The 22,813-nt window shown below is 38.8% G+C and overlaps 1 protein-coding gene across 2 annotated transcripts in view; it reads right to left on the bottom strand.

Moving 5' to 3' along the window:
- tmod1 (tropomodulin 1) overlaps positions 1–22,250 on the bottom strand; it is a 60,422-nt gene extending 38,172 nt beyond the window's left edge. Inside the window, exons 1-4 of one of the 2 annotated variants that reach the window (XM_061880429.1) lie at positions 21,919–22,250; positions 12,889–12,976; positions 11,390–11,524; positions 2,172–2,328 (exon numbers count right to left, since the gene is read on the bottom strand). In XM_061880429.1, coding sequence (XP_061736413.1) covers positions 2,172–2,328; positions 11,390–11,512 — 280 coding nt within the window. In that variant the 5' untranslated portion in view covers positions 11,513–11,524; positions 12,889–12,976; positions 21,919–22,250. The remainder of the gene's footprint in view (positions 1–2,171; positions 2,329–11,389; positions 11,525–12,888; positions 12,977–21,918) is intronic. The other variant, XM_061880430.1, reaches the window with a different exon arrangement.
- Between the last annotated feature and the right edge of the window lie 563 nt (positions 22,251–22,813).

The following is a 22,813-nucleotide window of genomic DNA, read 5'->3' as shown; positions in this document are numbered from 1 at the left end:
ACGAAAAATTAATGCCACGCCATTGGCTCCGTTTACATTGAAAACCGGATCTGATTTTTTTTTGCCCTAAAGTGCGACAGATCAGAATTTTTTTGCCAGTCTTAACGCTCCAAAGTGCTTCAAATCTGATCTTTTCGCATTAGATTCAGGCCACATCAGGTGGTAGTCCAAATCGATTGGAATCTGATCTCTTCTAATGTGACTTCAGTCCAAACGCAAAGCGACCTGAATGTGACCCGTATGTGACTTTTTCATCAGCTAAGTCATTCGTGTGCGCGGGGAAAGACGCAGCCCGCCAGCGGAAGTGGATACTTCATCACAGCATCCGGCTTTGGTAAGGAGTCTTCTTTCGATGGCTGAATTTTCGGTGCATCACTAGTAAATAGTGGCAAATAATAGGCTATAAGTAATATAAGAATATACATTTTCGATTCCAAAGGAGGACCTGCATTGACGCTGTGGCGTTTTTGTAAGTTGTTTACTTAAGTGAAATGGAAAAATAACGCTAACGTAGATCCATGCTGATGTCCGTGTTGCCTCTACTTAACAGCCATAAAAAGATTAGAACCCTCCGAAATATATTACACTACATATGCGTTCATACTTACTATTACTTATTTATTTTAATGTAAACGAAACGCTCATTTGTAAGGTTTGGCGACCATATCTATGGTGGCAACTTGTTTTTATTTTGTAATAGTAGCAACTTCCTTGTTCATTTACGGAATACAGTCAACTTCCTCTGTTTTCACTTTATCGAACTGCGCATGCAAGTGACGTTGAGGTAACATTGGGGCCAAATTGGAGCCTGTGCACGTTTACACTGCAGTCTGATGGCGCTGCTGTAGTGGCTGCTGTTGGCAGGAGCTCTGTGCTCTTGTGTCATCCTTTTGTGTTTCCCTCTTGTTTTCATGTGTTATTATATTTTTTTTGCCTTTTGGTCTGGGACCCTTTGTGACTGTGTGACAAGGGGTGGCACTTTCGTGACCTCTGTGGTGCTTTTATGTGGACTTCGGGATCTACCTCCCGGGAGCCTTTTGGCCATGGAGAACAGCTGCTGGGTGTCTGCCACACCGGAGTCGGTTTGGAGGGACTGGAGGAGATGCGGCTGAGGGGACAGGGCTGCGAAGCTAGCACTGAGCGCTGGGACGAACAGGCTTCGCGGTGTCTTGGCTGGGTGAGCAGGTGTCGGACACCTCAGTCACCTTGGACGTATCCTTGCTCATCCATTCGGACTGGACACTGGCCGAGAGTGGAGTCGGCTGTCTTGGTTGCTTTGTTGGGTCTGCTCCTGTCTCTGGCCATGCTCCCTCCACCCCAGCGGACGATGGCGTGGAACACCGCAGAGGCCACCACAGTGGATATGTTTCTTTTACTTTTTATTCATAGCTGTATGTAGAAGTGTCTGGTTGTATCTGCTGCTTTAATGTCTTTAACGTCCTCTGTGTTCTTTGATGTTTCCCTCTTACACACATGTAAGAGGGATGTGTACTATGGCTATGAGTTGTTTTTTTCCCTTGGCCTCAGTCTGCACCCCCTCTCCAGGGCCCAGGCTAAGACTGATTTTTTTATTTTATTTTAATTTTTTATTTTTTCTCTCCCATTCCCCCCCTCCCTTGTTTACCTGTATCTCACCTTTTTTTATAAGGGGCGCTGAAAGCCGTCAGACACGTCAGCGATCCTGTTCCGTCTCCCTGTAATGTTTGTCTGATCTTGAATGGGATTGTGCTGAACATTTTAATTTTCCTGAAGGAACTCTCCTGACGGAATAAATAAAGTACTATCTAATCTAATCTAATCTAATCAATAACGGATTATTAGGTGACAAGGTCAATAAAGTAGTTCTACAAGGACTGACTGCAGTGTTATCAGGCTAGAGTGTCAGCTCTGGACCTCATGATAGGACTGACATCAAGAAAACCTTCTCAAGTTTCCCTTGAGGTCTGTCTGCCTGAGCATCTGTCAGTATGCATCACACTGCAACAGGCCGCACAGTGCCTGCTGAGGTATTGTCTTCTGGAAACTTCCCCAATCTACTGTGATTTAAGAAATGACTTGTAATCATGAGCATTTTGTTACGCAGACCGTTGGTTTTAAAAAGTACATAAAGATACAGTCAAAGCTACCTTGTTGAACAGTAAACCTAACAGACAACAATTTTGGAGTGTTACCTCTCTTCTCTCCTGTGAAAGGCACCAGGTCTTCTCTGTCTTGATGTTCGTTGGCTTGTTTCTCCAGATGAGCCAGCAGGTTGCCTCTTTGAAACTGTCCAGTGGGTAATTTCTTAGTCTGATCCTTCTGACGCATCCCAGCAGGCAACAGTGCATTCTAGACAATAACAGGAATTTACATCGTTACAAACGGTGACTTTTGGTCATTGGGAATTTTCTCTTATGCAAACTTAAGCAAGGCATTTAAATGCAGAAATCTGAAATCAAGACCTACATGAAAAAGGCAAAATTTTGAAAGTACCATATAATATAATAAATATTAAACACACTTTTAATGACAAGATTAAAAAAAATACCTGCAGTATGTTGGTGTCTTGCCAGATTTTGTATTTTGTAGGAAAGCAAAATGCGTATTCCTGCTGTAAGAGCACTTGCATATAGAGGAGAAGAGCTAAACCATGTTTAGATACCAGTTCATGCATTAATAACACAAAATGTGGATTGCTACGATCATAGTCAAAGATGTTTGTTAATGTAATCTTTGATATTTCTGCCTGAATAAATGCTTCTGATATTCTGCACAAAACAGGTTGCACAAGTTAATGGTACAGATATCTCTTCATGACATTGTTTAAACCTTTTCTAGTAAACAAAATGTAATATTCATACTGTGTAACATTCTGTAATTGTGGACTATCAATCAGAACAGGTCACAAAATGATATAGACTTAATTTCAATCTGCCCAAAAAACTTTATTTAGGTAGAAATATCAGAGAATGCATTACAAAACAACTTTGACAAAGCATGATCGTATTGTAAGATGATTTTTTATTTGTTATTGTGGTTAGAACGGAAGTATGTGATTGGTTTGAGAAGAGGCGTCTTGATATTTTTTTGACGTTGTGACAAGAATAAACAATATTAAAGACTTCCTGACTCTGTTTTTCCTTTCTGCTGAGCTTTTATTTCATCTTACGAAAGCAGTTAGTGTACCAATCTACATTTTATGTTTTCAATGCACCCAACTGTAATCCAAAACGGAAGTGAAACTCGTCGTCTCTGCAAGTGGCAAGGCGCGTCAGCAGGGGTTCGCTCCAATGACGACATGTCACGGCGATCGGAGATAAAATTGTCGATAGAACGACTTGCCGTGGCTTGAGATCTGGGATTTCCATAATGTACCCTTTTCTTTTTGCATTTTTTAACACTATTTTTCCGTTTTGGGCTCAACAGTAACCGAACGGCATTACATTTTCCCATGCTACGGAATGGACCGAGGGTCAGTAAGGAGCGTTAAAGAATTTAGCGCCATTAAACTAACTAATAGTTAATGCTATAGTATCGCGTTAACTTTGACAGCCCTAGTAAACCATACAGTATTTATTTGTCCTGGGAAACTCTCCAGAACCTTGCAGATCCCTGTTATTTTTAACCTAAAGTCACATTTAAAATCAAGCCCTTGGAAGCACTCTTTATAGCTTCATATCTTATCTACGCTCTCAGCACTGTGAGGTCTCTCTCTCTCTCTCTCTTCGCAAAACTCCCTCACCCTTTTCCATCTGCGTCCGACCTCTCTCGGGGATCTGCCTAAAGTATGAGGACACAAACAATATACTGCACACGGTCTCTTCCAACATATTCATACATTCATTCAATATTTATTATTTCAAGCAGCAGTATTTAGCGTGGAGGTGAGGTGTGTATCACTGTGAAACGGCCAAAGCTTCTAATATGGCAGTTACATCAGCTGCAGACAGCACTGTGTTATTTTTAACCGTGGGAGGCTTAGTCTTCCTCTCGCCTCCTGTCCTACTGTAACTTCTCACTCTGCTTGCACTCACTCATGGCACCCCAGTACCTCATCTGCTAAATATTCACATAGCAGCCATTGGCCGGCTCAGTGGCAGAAAGTCAGCGTCCAGTGGCACCTACTTCCTCCAAAAAAAAACAAGCTTAAAGTCTTCTCCTTTGGTTAACTTATTACGGTTTCAGTGCATTGCGTACTTAAAAGTACCATTAACTATATTGAGATTTAAGTACCCGTTTAAGTTTTCATGTTAAAATTAAGTATGTATAAGGGTGTAAAAAGAGTTGAAGAGCACAGGAATTATATATAAGTTTGTGTGGAGGGATGAAAAAGACTTAAATGCACGGAATCATAAAAAACAAAAACTAAATAACGTCCCGACTTTGTGGAAATTGATCGACCACAGGGGGTCTGCGATGTAACCCCCGCAATTAGGCATCACATTCTAGGCCCATTGTTACGTCATGTTACCGCCCCATACACACACTTGGTATTTTCACATGCACTAAAGCAGTAATTCTCAAATTGTGGTACGCAGGCTTTATCTCGTGGTGTGTCAAAGAATCACTTGATTAAAGTTGTATTTTCCTATATTCAAGAAACGTGTTACTGTTCAAACTGTGTGTAATGTTACAGTGGCCAAAAATATTAAATGTACTTGTTAAATAAAACCTCTGCCTTGTTTTTAATGTATACTTAGGCCTACTACTGTATTTTCATGTTGGTCATTATAGCAATACTTAGAGAGACAATTTTTTTCTCAAGTGACAATTGGTTAAATAAGTTTAAGAACCACTGCACTAAAGAACACATTATTGTATGTTTTTTAAAACACAATGAAAAACCTTAATTACAGGCATGTGAGCACCCTTTGAAGGAAGAAAAAAAGGAAAACTTATGTAAAAAAAGAGGGAAATCCGCACAAAGTGCTGCCATGCGAGCCTTGAAAGAAAATGTTCCATCAATCAATCAATGTTTGTTTATACAGCCCTAAATCACAAGTGTCTCAAAAGGCTGCACAAGTCACAACGACATCCTCGGTTCAGAGCCCACATAAGGGCAAGGAAAAACTCACAACCCATTGGGATGTCAATGTGAATGACTATGGGAAACCTTGCCCTGAAAATCAAGATTTCCTGCAATTGGGTGCATTTCTACCCTATAATTTACCTTTAGATGTATTCTCATATCAACCGCTTTTGGCTGTCTTTTTGACACATACATGTCCCATGAAATGTACCACATTATTTTTAGTTTTTATTTTTGATAAAATTACTAACATTATTATCATTATGTAATGCACAATTCTATAACATGCTTGCAAATAACTCAGAGTATCCCATTTGGAGCCATCATCCCTCGGGTAATATGCTTCCAGTGTTGTGATCTCTGTTTTCATCTCTCACAACATAAATATACCTTCTCGCTGGGTACTAATAAATACTCTAAAACTAAAACTGGTTTGGTACTAACAGTTTTTAGATTGTGATCATTCAAATATGATTAGAAGCAAAGTAGACAGCCGTCAACGATGTGGCTCTCGAGCAAACAGAGGCAACAAGTACGCGAGCTAGATCATGGTAACTATGCTTTTATTGGAGTCTCATTCACGTTAACTGTTAGCATACTTGTGAGAACATTAAGATGCTAACATTTTTTGCTAGCATTTTAGCAAGTTTTGTGAGTTTGAACCAAAAAATCATGAATTTGAATACTTGGCGCCATCTTGAAAGTATGCTAACGTATATTAGCACGCTTTTATTAGCATACCAATGTTTTATTCTAGCTAACAACGTTAAAATTATGAGATAAAAAAACAAAAATATGAAATAAAAAAGTTATAAATATTTGATTAAAAAGTGAAATTACTAGTTAAAAAGTCAAAATTATAAAATCCAAAATAATAATTATGGGAGAAAAAGTAAAATTATGAGATGTCAAGTCGTGATTATGTGGAAACAAATTATGATTACCAGATAAATGTTTAAATTATTAAATAAAAAGTAGAAATTATGAGTTAAAAAGTAGAAATTGAGATATAAAATACAATTAGATAAAAGGTCAAAATTATGAGGTATGCAAGAAATATGATTGTGAGATAAAATGTTTATTTTATTAGTTAGAAAGTAAACAATATGAGTTATGTAGTCAAAATAATTAGATATAAGGTCATAATAAAATGACAAATAATTGAATTTTCTAAGCATAAAGTCGAAATTAGTACATAAAAATCATGATTATGAGATAAATTGAAATTATGAGATAAAAAAGTTGGTGCTATTGATTGAGTATTCGGATACTTGGCGCAATCTAGGAAGTATGCTAATGTCTCTTCTAAGGATTGCATGCCAACATTTAATACCAGCTTTTTAGCTAATTTCAAATGTTTAAACCCAAAAATCATGGATTAGAATACTTGGCACCATTTTAAAACTATGCCTGTTTCAACCGACCCCAGGCCTAATCAGGGCACACATAGACAACCCTTTAACATTTCTGTGGGAATGTTCTAGTTTTCTATATTATTGCAGACTTTCAAAATCTCCACTTAATTCCTACTATACTTACCGTCACCAGGTTTTAAGCAAATCAATAAGACATTTAAAAAAAAAATCTGTATGACATGCAGACTGCAAAATTGTGATTGTTGCAAATATTGGGGTATTTTCTTAAGCACATTTTATTCATGCAAGCAAATAATAACCTGTTATTCATGATTAACACTCCAAAATTTGTTTTAAAAAGCACATAAATATAAAGACAGAAAACTAAATCTGCCTCTCCATAGATTGAGTCTAAACAATGCGTCAGTGTCTTCCTGGCAGGGATGTGAGAAGCCCTGCTGGAAATGTTATAGTGTTTTTTAAACTAGAGAGCCACTTTACTGTTCTGTAATTGGTTAACCTCGTAAAGATGCGTAAACAAGGTACGTACGCACACTGACTCTCCTTGTTTGCGTCATGAAGTCCATCTGAGGCAGCCATAACTGGCATTAGTCTCTGTGACACATGCACATACACACAAGTAACAAAACAAATGTGACCCTTCCAGTCATCCCCCTTGTTCCCTTTTGGCTTTAAGGTGACGATCACAGCTGCTGTCATACCACTGACCCATGATGATATATCACTGACGGTACGACATATGGAGAGGACTTACTGGCAGAAAGGTACTGTACTATTTGTAGTACATTTGTATGGGCGACACCGTTGCAAAAATGACAACATTTGGGATAGTTGAGCTGCTTATCACATTTTTGCGAGATAACAGACTGAAAGAGGATGATTCCCAGTCGGGCTGGGCGATATGGCCTTTTATTAATATTTCGATATTTTTAGGCCATTTCACGATACACAATATATATCTCGATTTTTTGCCTTAACCTTGAATAAATACTTGATGCATATAATCACACCGATATGATGATTCTATGTGTCTACATTAAAACATTCTTGTTCATACTGCATTAATATATGCTCATTTTTTTAACTTTCATGCAGAGACGGAAATCACAACTAAGTACATTTACCAAAACTGTATTTATTTAACAGTTATTAAGCAGTGGCACAAACATTCATGTCATTTCCATAACAGAAAGTGCAAGATTGTCAGAGAAAACAAGCTATAAGTGCACTTTTGTGAATGATGTCAGCAAGATGACTTGTGAAAACAACACTAAATTAAGGGGCACTTTTTGTACAGAATGCCACTACAATAGTTAAAAACAAATCAAGCGCACTTTTGTGCATGATGTCACACAAGATATTTCATCCATCCATCCATTTTCTACCGCTTATTCCCTTTTGGGGTCGCGGGGGGCACTGGCGCCTATCTCAGCTACAATCGGGCGGAAGGCGGGGTACACCCTGGACAAGTCGCCACCTCATCGCAGGCAATATATTTCAATAACTGTCAAATAAAAATGAGCTGCATAATAGGAAATCAAATACTGTATGTCTTTCGCTATGTGGTAGGTTACTGCGGACAATAATTCCTTCTGTTGTGGATTTTTTTTTTTCCATACGGTGTTGATCTAGAAATAGTTGCTTCGGCATTTTGTTGGTGTGGCACCAAACGGAGATGATGACATCTGGAGTTTCAAGCACTCCTAATTCCCTAGCGGGTGACTTTTCAAATGATGCTACATTAGCAGTGCTGCTACTTTTTGTAGCAACGTTTTTGCCACATAAATACTCAACATATTCCCGCTTGAAGCCTAACCACTGCCATACGATGGATCCCGTGCTGTTTTTCTTCGGAATTAATTGTTCCTCCATTTGTTACCAGATTCGCACCCTCTTTCTCTCGAATATCACGATAGTCATTTTCTATATCGCACAGAGACAAACCCGCAATATATATATCGAATATATAGCTATATCGCACAGCCCTAGTTCCCAAAGTCTAAAAAATCCTCCAAACCAGGACAGGACACAAATACAGAAAATAAGGAAAGACAAGAACATGCAAGACCCGATGTGAAAGGGCGCTTTTCTTCCTGTCACTCACACACACTGATAACCAGGAAAGATGGAGCCGTACGGAACAAAGGCCAACTAGAAAAAAAGTATGTGACAGGTTGGGCAAGTTAGCAAACAACAGAGTAGGATTTACAACTCGTACTTGAAGACAATAGTGAGAGCAGAGTCCCCAAACAATTGTTCAGCCGCTCCAGTAAGAAATATGGCTGGGACTATTCACTATTTTTAATTGTTAACTAATCAAGCACTTTATTAACGATTCCTTGACTAATCAGATAGTGTACACCTAAAGAGTGGCTCTTATTTAGCCATGGGATTTTAAATTCAGATTGTTTTTAAATCACTCTTAAAAACACAATTTCATTCCATGGCCTTTAACATTCTGTGACCTCCATCCTGCGATGGCATCCCATTATGCACCAGCTGTGAACCTGTTTCTATGTTTTATTTATTTATTTTTTTTTTTTATCGTGCTCTGTTTGTGTTGTGTTGTTTTTGCTCGTTTTCCTTGTGTTATATTTTAAACTGCCTATTGTACAGCACTTTGGCTACCCCTGTGGTAAATTTTAAATGTGCTTTATAAAGCTGATTGGATTTGATTTGACATAGTCAATAAAGTGACTACTTTGTTCAGAAATATTGATTTATGATTTGTGCTGCTCATTAAGCTGCTACAAAAATAAAAACGCCAATTAAACTATTATCCATTTAAAAGCAAGCTGTAGAAAGGCATCAATTGTACCTGTCATTTTTTTAACAGCAAAAATAATATAAATACCATAAGGAATAAAATTTAAACACAAGTAAGCCACACAAATTATTATCATCCATGCAACGTTAATCTTATTGATTCTAAAACGTGCAAAAAAGTAGGTAGGCAAAGTTTAGCTGGCACATTTTGACTACGATGACAGTTAAAGTTAATTTTCACACACTTAGCAAGCTTATTCATGTTTTTTACATGTTTAGGGTGAAATGTTTTCACACTTTCAATATTTTCGTTTGCGGTGTTGTTGAAGTTTACACAGCCATTTTTCTCTTCATGTTTGTTGCCTGCACGCTCATGTCCGTTTTCAATGACTATTATCAACAAATACATTTGTCGGCAACAAATATAAATTCTTGTCGACAATATCGACTAATTGATGCAGCATTTGAAGGAAACATCCATTCATCTGTTTTCTATACAAAATGTTGTCATTATGACCGCAAGTAAACTTGAGCCTATTTTAGCTGACAGGGTACAGGGTACGGGTACATCCTGACATGCTTGCCAGCCAATCACAGGGCACATACAAACAAACTCTACTTGAACTCATAGTTAAGTCCAATTGCGCCTGCAATATTGTTTCCCATGAGACACTAACAACAGTAATGGTACCAACACCCAAATTACAGCACAACAAACACACAATGAGCAACACAAACAGCAACTTCTGTCAAGCAAGCGGAGGTATTGCTAACCATTTAACTTAGAAAACTTAACTTAGAAAAGACACAATAAAGTGCCTCGATATTGCCATTAGGGAAAAAAAATGACTGAATAATAAAACGTAAAAAAAATGTTTATATTTGTCCATTAAACTGTGTTATAGGTCTTAGGGCGTGGCTTACTGGCTGGTCTGCTAGTCAAAAAGTTGCCAAAGTAATGATTGCAAAGACATCTTTACATCATGAATTTATGATTACAACCCATTTTTTTATGCAAGTGTGACATCATTATTATCACTCTGCTGAATGAATGAATGACTAAATGAATGCATTATTCAATTAATTAATGTGGCTGCCAATATGGAGAATTTTATATCCAAGATAAAATTATTCTCTAAAACTGACTTTCAGACATAATGGAGGAAATCATACAAAGTACATTTTTGTGGAGGACAGTTAAGGTACTTCACATACTGCAAAAAAGAGCTGTCAAAATATAAGGTAAAAAGACTAGATTTTAGAAAAAACATTGAAATTAACGAACTACATAGACATATAATTTTACTTAATAATACATCCTAAATTAAGATTTGTGCATTTAGAAATTTGCATGACTTTTAAGAATTAATTTAGTATTTCATTTTGGAAACAAGCATTATTCAATTTGCAAATCTTGAATTAAAAGCATTCTCGACATGTTGCAGAATCTTTGAACAAGGTTTTCTATGTGGAGGAAAACAAATTCTTATTCGGATATACATTTTAGCAATTTAAGCTTTTTTAAACTAGAACAGAAACATATTATTATTAATGCTAAAATGAAGATTAGTCAATGACTAAAAATAAGTAAATGGCTCTTAAAACTACAAATACCTTTAAATTTGGACAAGTGGAAAATAATTTGCAGTTCTTAAAAATAAAGCAGAAAGTAAAAAAGACTCAAACATGTTTTTGTGAATTGTATCGAAAAACAAAAACGAGACCATTTTTTAATCAATTACTCCCTTATTTTTCTTGTCATCATCTTATTGAGCAGCCTGTATTAACAGTGATTAAAGCATATTAATTAAAAAAAACCTGGTGTGAAGATTACCGTACATCACTGTTTCAGACTATTTTGTTAGGAAATTCAGTCTTACATTCAAGTACATTTTGAAAAATATATATTTTTTCCATATCAAAACTCTGCCTTAGAAAACAAATACATCTTAATACATGGATTGTGTCATTGTTTTTCTCCCAATACTGTACTCATGTACTTATGGAGTTTCAAGGGAAGCAATATAGGCTTTGTAAATGTACACTACATACTCAACAACATGACTGATGGTCCCACATACAGCACATTAGACAACAGCTTAAGTACTTTGCGCTATGATAATAACAGAACCTCTCCTGTAGCTGTTGCTAATGGTAAGTCAGCGTGCTCCAACAGGGACCGCATGACTCCATAATTCACCAGCGACACCAGCAGCACTCGGGCTCAAAGTAAACTTACGTCGGGGTCCAACTCCTCCAGTTCATTTTCTAACCGCTGCAGCTCTTCTTCAGAGAGCTTCATGAGCAGCTCGTCCTCGTCGACGTCTCTGTACTTCTCCATCTCCTTCCTCAGCACCGACATGATGGAACACACCTGGGAAAACAACTGCAACTGTAACTTCTAATATTCTGTGTGTACACCATTTAATCATGTGTTATTTCAGACTTGTGCTGTTGTTCCAAAACATCATTGCTCTGTCCTGACTTATGCATGTTGTTATAACATTGAAGACTTGTGTTAAACAATGCCAAAGCGTCCAATCAAGAGATTCATGCATTTTGGAGTAGAGCTTGCATGCAGTTTTGGATGCCTCTTTGCAGTGTGGCTATGTTGCCGCAATGTGGAAGCATTTACCGAATTTTCCAGACAATAAGCCGCTAATTTTTTTCCCCATGTTTTGAACCCTGCAGCTTATAAAATGGTGCGGCTAATTTATAAGATTTTTTCTTCACTAACGGCCATAATGTTTTGGATTCGGCAAATAGTTTTCATAAAACACTGACATAGACATTGACAATGTGTGTTACCGTTTGTGCTATGACGCCATCTTATCGACAAATTCGCTAACTGCGAGTGCTGCGGATGGAAAATACATTTCCTGCTTCGTTCCTTGAACCCGAAGTATTCGTCCATAGCGTTTCTGTTCAAGGGTATTCTTCATTCACCACTCCAAGCAACGTTTATAAGTTTTACAATATAACTAAAGTAATTCATACTTGCTAATCCGACCCATGCGAGATGTCTGTAGGAATGTTTTCATGCATATTTGTACGTGTTATCTTAATTTAAGCTAATTCAAGCTAGCGCCATTAGCATTAGCGAATAGGCTCACACATTTACAAGTGTCTGTGAGTATTTTTTTTTTAAACACTTGTTTATTAGATTTTTTAAATATACAGTCCAAAAACACATTGATTGATTGATTGAGACTTTTTTTTTAGTAGATTGCACATTACAGTAAATATCCCGTGCAATTGACCACTAAATGGTAATACGTTTTTCAACTTGTTTAAGTCGGGGTCCGCGTTAATCAATTCATGGTAACAAACAAGTAACCAAATAAGTAACCGACAAACATCATATGTAGAATAATATAATTACTCAATTAACTACAAAAAAACATGCATCAGTCAAATAAGAACTGTACAGGCAAATATTGACATCAAGCCACAGACAACTGCACTCCTAAATGTCCCTGACACAGTGTAGCGCTACACAAAAGCAGACAAAAGGCTCATCAATTATCTACCTTTAATCGAGTTAAATATTTGAGATTTAAATTCCCACCAAACCATATCGAATACATATTATCTGGACCACAAGAACGTGTTTTTAATGTAGATTAAAATCCTCATACGTCCCTTTCACTACTGTACACTTAGTGGTACAATGTATAAATTCTGCCACGCAGCAAGCTGAAAATGTCTGATTAATTATGTATAGAAAAATGATCTCACCTCAGTAAAATCCTTCAAATGAGAAAGACAATATGTTGGCTCAGCGGCTGCAGAAACCCCACATTCACTGGGAGGGAAATAATAAAACCTGTGAATGGAGAAAAAAACAGTTGCAATCAATTTGTAACGCAATTGTCGTTCACTCTTCATCTTCACAATACTTATCTACAACAGTGATTCTCAAAGCGGGCTCCATCTAGTGGTAAGCCAACTTATCACTTCTTTAAAGTACAATGTTTTATTTTCCTATTCAAACACAGTGTCAGTGTTCAAACTGTGTGTAAAGTTATCGTGGCCAAAAATATTGAATATACTTGTTAAATACGACCACTGCCATGTTTTTAATGAATACTTACCGGTACATCTACTACGCTACTGTAGTTTAATGTTGGTACTTGGAGAGCCAAGTTCTTTCTGAACCTCTGATATACAGGAATAATATGTTGTAATATTAGGCAGTTATTTCATAAAACACTGTTACAGTTGTAATACTTATATATGACCACACAACTTATTTTACGTCTCTCTTATTTTTTCCCTGTCAGAGGTCACCGGGGGGAGTTAATAACAGAGCAACTTTGTTTTTTTTTTCCACACCGGATGCCCTTCCTGACTCAACCCTGCTCGGGGAAATTGAAGAGGGGAAGGGAATTTTATTTGTATAGCGCTTTTCTCTAGTGACTCGAAGCGCTTTACATAGTGACAAGTTACATTTAAACCAGTGTGGGTGGCCCTGGGAGCAGGTGGGTAAAGTGTCTTGCCCAAGGACACAACAGTAGTGACTAGGATGGCGGAAGCGGGTATCCAACCTGCAACTCAAACTTTATTAACACATACCTTTATTAACTGAAAAACTGTTTTTTATGTAACCTTTAATGAATGCTGATGCTGCTTCCTATTTTAATGGTATAAGATTAAATTCCATATTCATTTTTTGCATCATCCAAGTACCTTGAGGTACTGTGTAGTTCACCCCCTTCACACATCCTGGGGATCGAACCGGGGTCCATATTTCTCTGTGCTGCAGCCATGACGAGACAAGCATCCAAAAGCAAAGATGAAGAAGTGGGCTGAAATCCAAATAATGCTGCGGGTCGGCTGGAAGAAGCTGACCTGCTCTGCAGACAGCAAACAGAGCTGGGTCTGTATTTATAAAGTTTCTGCTTCTGAGTGCACTGAGTACGCAGGTGATGCAGCTGAAGTAATGGCGATACTCAATCTTTGCGCAACACTTACTATATCAGTTCATAGTTACTTGAATGCACCGCAGTTAGTTTGTGTTCTAGCCCCACTACCAAACCAGGAACATATGATCTAGTATCCTCTGACAGTGTAGTGCTGCGCCTTCCCTGTGTGGTGCATATTGTAAAAGTTTTCATCTTAAAAATAAACACGAGTGCCATCAACTATAAAACACGTGGCTGTAAAGATCTCACAAGAGCAGCCAAAAAACTCTTAGCAGCTAATAAATCATTGAATAAAAAAAAAACAGAGCAGGCAGGAGAACTTGTTGTTAAAACTGTTGAGCGGACTAATCCTGCTCAACGTCTTCAGTCACAACGCATGATGTCACTGTCGCGAAAAAACAACAACCCACCAGCTTCACTTCCAGTTACACGCAAGTGCATTGGGAACATTTTATTCCAGCATGGTAAAGACGTGTGTATTTGGAACATTTCACTTAACAACAGAAATGTTTCTACTCATGTAAGGCTGAGTTTTACAGGATTCTCACTTTATGACCAAAAAGGAAATATCTACTGTATATTGTCTGTCTACTATCTATTCCATGGAGAACCAATTAAAAAACATATTGTAGGTGCCTCGGATTTTAGACCTAAGTCGATTTGACAATGCACACATGGCCTCTTTGATACATTTTGCTAGAACAAAACATTCACATCTTAGCTTTGTGTTATAGATAACAAAGCAAATTAGTGTATTAGCTACCAACTCATATTAATTGATTAAACTTGTATTCATTTATTTTCAGAATAGTCAGAGACCCCAAAAAATAATAATTAATTGGTGCCCAAAGCAACATTTTATTTAGAGCCTCCTACTGTAATTTTTTTATTTTATTTATGTGAAATTATTTTTCTACTTTTTAAAAATGAAACCTAAATTTAATTACATGCATGTTTTGTACCAAAAAAAAGAGTACATTTTAAAATGTTTTCCACAAAAACGTTTTTGTGGAAAACTTTGATTTTAACAACATTATTTAAACCTTACCAATCCTACTGAGAACGGGATTTGATCCCGGTAAACCTTTTGAGACAAGCATTACAGTTTGTATGAAAACATGAAAATATTTCATTATATTCTAACTGTACCTCACCTTGGGAAAAAAAAATCACCCCAAACGTGTCCCATTAGTTTGTGCTACAACATTTTTTTTTTTTAAATATATGTAACTGTTACAGTTTGTATGTAAATAAAGTTTTATGGGGCTGGTCATGAATCAAAAAACATAAAAACTCTAATAGTTACACAAAAGATTTTTGCAGCACAAACCAGCCCAAATGATTGGAACACGTTTGGGGTGATTTTTACTAGGTGAGGGGGCTGAATGACATCACTATTAAAAAAAAAAAAGGTTTCAGAATAACTTAAAAACCACAACGGCACAAAGGAAACATTTTACAGCACAAACAAAGCAGAACAATTAGGACAACTTTAGGGGGATTTTTGACAAGGTGGAGGCGGGCGACAACTTCACAAAGGTTATTCTAATCAGGCAACACCAGTCTTCCACTGCTCCATCTTCTTATTCTCTGGCAGACCAGATGCGGTGCATTGCATTTATGAGCCAAATAGCCCCACATCTTTTTGTGGCTGGCAAACGCATGTAAACAAATGTATGGGAAACACTGATTCTAGCTAATAAAATATTTAATACCTCTAAATGACATGTTCCACAGAGTAACTTAAAAGAGCACAATACAAAACTTCAAGTTAAGAAGCATTCACCAAAACACTTTGACAGGCCTGTATGTTTTTTGATGGCTGGTTAATAATATCATAATAAAAATTACAAAGGAATTAATAATAGTAAATGAAATAATGATAATAGGAACAGGTACAATTATATTGGAATACAATAAAAAAAAATAATGTACTGTTGACAAAAGAATTTTAGATCAGTTAAACAGTCATAAGTGACACACATCCTTATTAATGAAAACTCATTGAAATGAGGTGTGTCCAAACTTTTGGCATATACTGTATATATACAGTATATGTGGATATACTGTATATACATGTGTATATATATATATATATATATATATATATATATATATATATATACTGTATGACAATAGAACTACTTCAAAATGGGTTTCATAGGCTATATGCAGTAACATATTACAAAACTACTGTTAATCAACTTGCTAATTTATCTGGTTACTTTTGATTGTAAAATGGTTCTATCTACACTTCTGTTAAAATTTGATTTGTTTCAATACATTAAATTAGTATCAATCCAATACCAAGCCCAGGTGCAGTATTGGTCATGCTAATTCTTAATCTGATACTACACATTTTTAAGATCAGTGAATATTTACCTTATTGATGACAATTATAATCAGACAAAAACACAGAATAGTGGTTTCAAAATAACAATTGCAAATTTGAAATTATTTCTTACTATTGGCTCTAATATAAATCATTCAGTTTTTGCCCTAAAAGACCTCCTGTATCCAGGGACTTTTTTACTCAGTTTGTAAACACTAACAAAGAAACGACAAAAGAGTATCAGATATTAAGAAATGTGTATCTAACCTCTGTTGTATCGACCATATACTGATACTACACTTAAAAGCCTTCAAGTGATATAACGAAGTCAACACATGATAAGTGTCTATATTACCTACTACTATCAAAATTACAGATAATGTTTCATGAGACATGCAGATATAAATAAGTACACAGACTACATAGGAAATTAAATGAGCTCAAATAAACCTACAAGTGTACATACAGCGGGGGTCGGCAACCCACAGCTCGAGAACCGCATGTGGCTCTTTAGCGCAGCCCTTGCAGCTCTCTGGAGCTTTTTCAAAAATGTATTAAAAATGTAAAAAGATGAAGGGGAAAAAATATATAAAAAAATATTTTTTTTGTTTTAATACGGTTTCTGTAGGAGGACAAACATGACACAAACCTCCCTAATTGTTATAAAGCACACTGTTTTTATTAAATTCACTGATTCGAGTATTTGGCGAGCGCCGTTTTGTCCTACTAATTTTGGTGGTCCTTGAACTCACCGTAGTTTGTTTACATGTATAACTTTCTCCGACTTTCTAAGACATGTTTTATGCCACTTCTTTTTCTGTCTCATTTTGTCCACCAAACTTTTAACGTTGTGTATGAATGCACAAAGGTGAGTTTTGTTGATGTTATTGACTTGTGTGAAGTGATAATCAGCAGGGTTTCCCACACATTCATTTATTTGTGGCGGCCAGCCACGAAAGAATTACGGCTGCAACAAATAAAATAAAAAATTAAAATAAAAAAAATAAAAAACGTTTTTTTTTTTTTTTTTTCGGCTTTTGACTTGCTCGACCGCTCATAAAAACAATGGGACTCTGTCTGTGAATGGAGCTTGTAGTTAAATATTATATAAATATGTAAATATTATATAAATATGTACATAAAGTGTTGTAATTATATTCCAACTCTGCGTTCTTCTTGGTCATCACCGCCGCCGCTGCAAACCCCCTCCTGACAATCTCCCGGGGCAACCATTCTTCCAAATTTCTCCGGATTTCCACTTGGACTACAGTATTGGGGGCGTGCCTTTGGGCACTGCCTTTAGCGTCCTCTACCACCTGTCGTCTCGTCCACTTTTCCTCCATAAAAACAGCGTGCCGGCCCAGTCACATAATATATGCGGCTTTGACACACACTTAAGTGAATGCCACCCATACTTGATCAACAGCCATACAGGTCACACTGAGGGTGGCCGTATTAACAACTTTAACACTGTTACAAATATGCGCCACACTGTGAACCCACACCAACCAAGAATGACAAACACATTTCGGGAGAACATCTGCACCGTAGTACAACATAAACACAACAGAACAAATACCCAGAATCCCTTGCAGCACTAACTCTTCCAGGATGCCACAATATACACCCCCGCTACCACCAAACCCCGCCCACCTCAATCTCCCCATTCCATCTCTCGAATTTGGAGGTCTCAAGGTTGGCAAGTATGTAAATACACGTTAATAATGTAAAACATTAATATAACGATAAAAACTTAAAAAAAAAACGAAGAGCACAAACAAAAATCTTTGCAGCAAAAATGATTGGGACAAGTTTGGGGAGATTTGGACAATGTGTGTGTGTGTGGGGGGGGGGGGGGGGGGGGGCAACTTCACACAGGTTTATGATAACTGACAATAACAAAACTTTAGTTAGTGCACACAACAGCATATCACAGCAGTCCTCAGAGACCATGCAAAAATCACGCCCTCTAAAGCAGGCTTGTCAAACCCCTTTTTTATTGAGGGCCACATCGTAATTATGGCTACCCTCAGAGGGTCACCTTAAATGATGTGGCGGACCACTTTAAAAAATGTGCAGGGCCGGATTAAATCTAGCCTTAAGTTTGTACAGACTTTGTGAATGCTTTGAGGAGGTAAGTATAGGTTATTTTTCGTTTTATCTATTGGACAATTTGAACATGTCCTGGCATCTCCTCAAAGTTTCTGATTAGTTTTTGTAGTTATTATTATTTTTACCATTTATTCAAAGGATGTTCTTCTTCCTAGAACAGTGATTCTTAAACACAAGTAGTACGCGGGCGCCATCTCGCGGAACATCCAAGAATCGGCCAAATAAATATTGAAATGAAGTGACTCGAGCCGTTATCACAGTGTTACTGTTCAAACCGTGTGTAACGTTAAATTATAAATATACTTGTAAAACCGCTGCCTTGTTTTTAATAAATACTTAGACCGACTGCGCTACTGTGTTTCAATGTTGGCCCTTACGGTGTACTTGCAGAGCCAATTTGTTTTGCGAGGTGGTACTTGGTGAAACAAGTTCGGGAACCACTGGACTAATGGTTGAAGAAAAGTGTGATCAGGCGCGTGTGGTAAAGGTTAAACATCTCCAGTAGCTGGGTGCAGGCAAATGTAGGTCACAGAAGAAGTGATGGCCAACATGCCAGCAGACAACTGTTGCACTTGTTGATTGAAAGCCTGATTATGCAAGGCACTATCATGCTGATAAGTTAAATAATGCAATGTCATTAATTACACTTTCAAAGTGGGGACCTACACACACTTTAAATCAGCCCAGGGCAATTATTTTGAATCGGGGGCCACATTTAGAGCAAACAATGTGTCCGGGGGCCGGTATATCTATTTTTATGAACACTCATACAAAACCTCACAATAATGTCTGATTGAATGCTAAAAACGTTATGACAGACCGCCTTAAAAAAAACGTAATGGAATTTTTTATTTTTCTATGAAGGATAAAACACTGAATATTGATAACATGAACGTCACACCCCCCTTTTGATCGACACATTTTACAATCAAGTGAAAGGTAACAAAGATGCAACAAACAGTAAAATATGAACGTGAAGGGTACAAAATCAACCCACCTACAATCTGATACATCACTAAGCTTTAGAACTATGTTGTGAAAATCTCCTACCGTGTCTGTGGAAACGCTTCCCGCCCACACGGCTCGGTGCCTCGTCTGAGCTGCTGTGACGTAGATTACTATGGTAACTAATTAGATGACCATAGTAACCAATTAGATGACAAAAGTAACTAATTAGATTACCATAGTAACTAGTAGGGGTGTGTGAAAAAATCGATTAAAATTTGAATCGCGATTCTCACGTTGTGCGATTCAGAATCGATTCTCATTTTTAAAAAATGTATTTTTATTATTTTATTTATTTTTTTATTTATTTTTTTTACTTCCGGTAAAGGCAAGGCTTTTTTATTAGCGACCAAAAGTTGCGAACTTTATCGTCGATGTTCTCTACTAAATCCTTTCAGCAAAAATATGGCAATATCGCGAAATGATCAAGTATGACACATAGAATGGACCTGCTATCCCCGTTTAAATAAGACAATCTCATTTCAGTAGGCCTTTAAAGACGCCGAGATCATTATCCATGCGTTTTTTACGTCTCGTCTCGATTACTGTAACGTATTATTTTCGGGTCTCCCCATGTCTAGCATTAAAAGATTACAGTTGGTACAAAATGCGGCTGCTAGACTTTTGACAAGAACAAGAAAGTTTGATCACATTACGCCTGTACTGGCTCACCTGCACTGGCTTCCTGTGCACTTAAGATGTGACTTTAAGGTTTTACTACTTACGTATAAAATACTACACGGTCTAGCTCCAGCCTATCTTGCCGATTGTATTGTACCATATGTCCCGGCAAGAAATCTGCATTCAAAAGACTCCGGCTTATTAGTGATTCCTAGAGCCCAAAAAAAGTCTGCGGGCTATAGAGCGTTTTCCGTTCGGGCTCCAGTACTCTGGAATGCCCTCCCGGTAACAGTTTTAGATGCTACCTCAGTAGAAGCATTTAAGTCTCACCTTAAAACTCATCTGTATACTCTAGCCTTTAAATAGACCTCCTTTTTAGACCAGTTGATCTGCCGCTTCTTTTCTTTCTCCTATGTCCGCCCCTCCCTTGTGGAGGGGGTCCGGTCCGATGACCATGGATGAAGTACTGGCTGTCCAGAGTCGAGACCCAGGATGGACCGCTCGCCTGTATCGATTGTGGACATCTCTACGCTGCTGATCCGCCTCCGCTTGAGATGGTCTCCTGTGGACGGGACTCTCGCTGCTGTCTTGGATCCGCTTTGAACTGAACTCTCGCGGCTGTGTTGGAGCCACTATGGATTGAACTTTCACAGCATCATGTTAGACCCGCTCGACATCCATTGCTTTCGGTCCCCTAGAGGGGGGGTGTTGCCCACATCTGAGGTCCTCTCCAAGGTTTCTCAAAGTCAGCATTGTCACTGGCGTCCCACTGGATGTGAATTCTCCCTGTGAGTTTTCCTTGCCCTTTTGTGGGTTCTTCCGAGGATGTTGTAGTCGTAATGATTTGTGCAGTCCTTTGAGACATTTGTGATTTGGGGCTATATAAATAAACATTGATTGATTTTAAGTTGGGAAGAGTGGATCGTGAGATCGACAGGCGGATCGGTGCGGCGTCTTCAGTAATGCGGACATTGTACCGATCCGTTGTGGTGAAGAAGGAGCTGAGCTGGAAGGCAAAGCTCCCAATTTATCGTTCCCATCCTCACCTATGGTCATGAGCTTTGGGTCATGACCGAAAGGATAAGATCACGGGTACAAGCGGCCGAAATGAGTTTCCTCCGCCGTGTAGCGGGGCTCTCCCTTAGAGATAGGGTGAGAAGCTCTGCCATCCGGGAGGAACTCAAAGTAAAGCCGCTGCTCCTTCACATCGAGAGGAGCCAGATGAGGTGGTTCGGGCATCTGGTCAGGATGCCACCTGAACGCCTCCCTAGGGAGGTGTTTAGGGCACGTCCAACCGGTAGGAGGCCACGGGGAAGACCCAGGACACGTTGGGAAGACTATGTCTCCCGGCTGGCCTGGGAACGCCTCGGGATCCGCCGGGAAGAGATAGACGAAGTGGCTGGGGAGAGGGAAGTCTGGGTTTCCCTGCTTAGGCTGCTGCCCCCGCGACCCGACCTCGGATAAGCGGAAGATGATGGATGGATGGATGATTTTAAGTTGCCTCAAGTAAGACGAAGACTAGAAGGCGGGCCCACATTGCACCAGTTTTAAAATCTCTGCATTGGCTCCCGTGTGTATCAGGATCACTTTAAACGTTCTTTTTTTGGTTTGTAAAAGTTTTTTTATGGCTTTGCACTTTGAAGAGACGTTAGCCACTAGCAAGAATGTTTACTTCTAACCAAAATGAGTGTCCCAAGTGCAATACGTGTAATATATATCGTCGTAGGAAGTCTTTCACAGGCTGTAGTAATATTTTTGCGTGTATTTACGTACCTCCACCGGCGCTATTTATAGCCGGACGGTCCGGCCGGGTGACGGCAGCAGCGCCGAATACTTTGACCAGATATGGTTCCCTCCGAGCGGCGTGAGTTGGCGCTCCTCAACGGAACCGGGGATCGAACACAAGCCCCAGACTACACGACACGGTCCGTGACCTCTGGCACAGGAAGCGAGACCGGGAGTTGGTGCCGTTCAGGAGCGGGAAAACAAAAAAGGTTGCCTCCCCCGACCCCGGGCTTCCGTTGGCGGATTGAGGAGGCTGCGAGTCATCTCCCGCAAAGGGCAAAGCAGAGAGGACCTCCTCCCACCATAAGCCGCCCCCAACCCCCCCATTACACCCACACGCGCGCACATGCGCACGCACACGCAGGCTGCACTGTCACTCCAGTGACGTCACGAACATGTCACCGACATGCGTGCAACTTTGATTGATTGATTGATTGAAACTTTTATTAGTAGATTGCACAGTACAGTACATATTCCGTACAATTGACCACTAAATGGTAACACCCGAATAAGTTTTTCAACTTGTTTAAGTCGGGGTCCTCGTTAATCATCCATCCATTTCTACCGCTTATTCCCTTTTGGGGTCGCGGGGGGCGCTGGCGCCTATCTCAGCTACAATCGGGCGGAAGGCGGGGTACACCCTGGACAAGTCGCCACCTCATCGCAGGGCCAACACAGATAGACAGACAACATTCACACTCACATTCACACACTAGGGACCATTTAGTGTTGCCAATCAACCTATCCCCAGGTGCATGTCTTTGGAAGTGGGAGGAAGCCGGAGTACCCGGAGGGAACCCACGCATTCACGGGGAGAACATGCAAACTCCACACAGAAAGATCCCAAGCCTGGATTTGAACCCAAGACTGCAGGACCTTCGTA

This window comes from Nerophis ophidion, linkage group LG20, assembly GCF_033978795.1.
Source record: "Nerophis ophidion isolate RoL-2023_Sa linkage group LG20, RoL_Noph_v1.0, whole genome shotgun sequence".
NCBI classification, from domain to species: domain Eukaryota; kingdom Metazoa; phylum Chordata; class Actinopteri; order Syngnathiformes; family Syngnathidae; genus Nerophis; species Nerophis ophidion.
The sequence above is the reverse complement of the archived record's forward strand: the minus strand, read 5'-3'. Positions and strand labels throughout refer to the sequence as shown.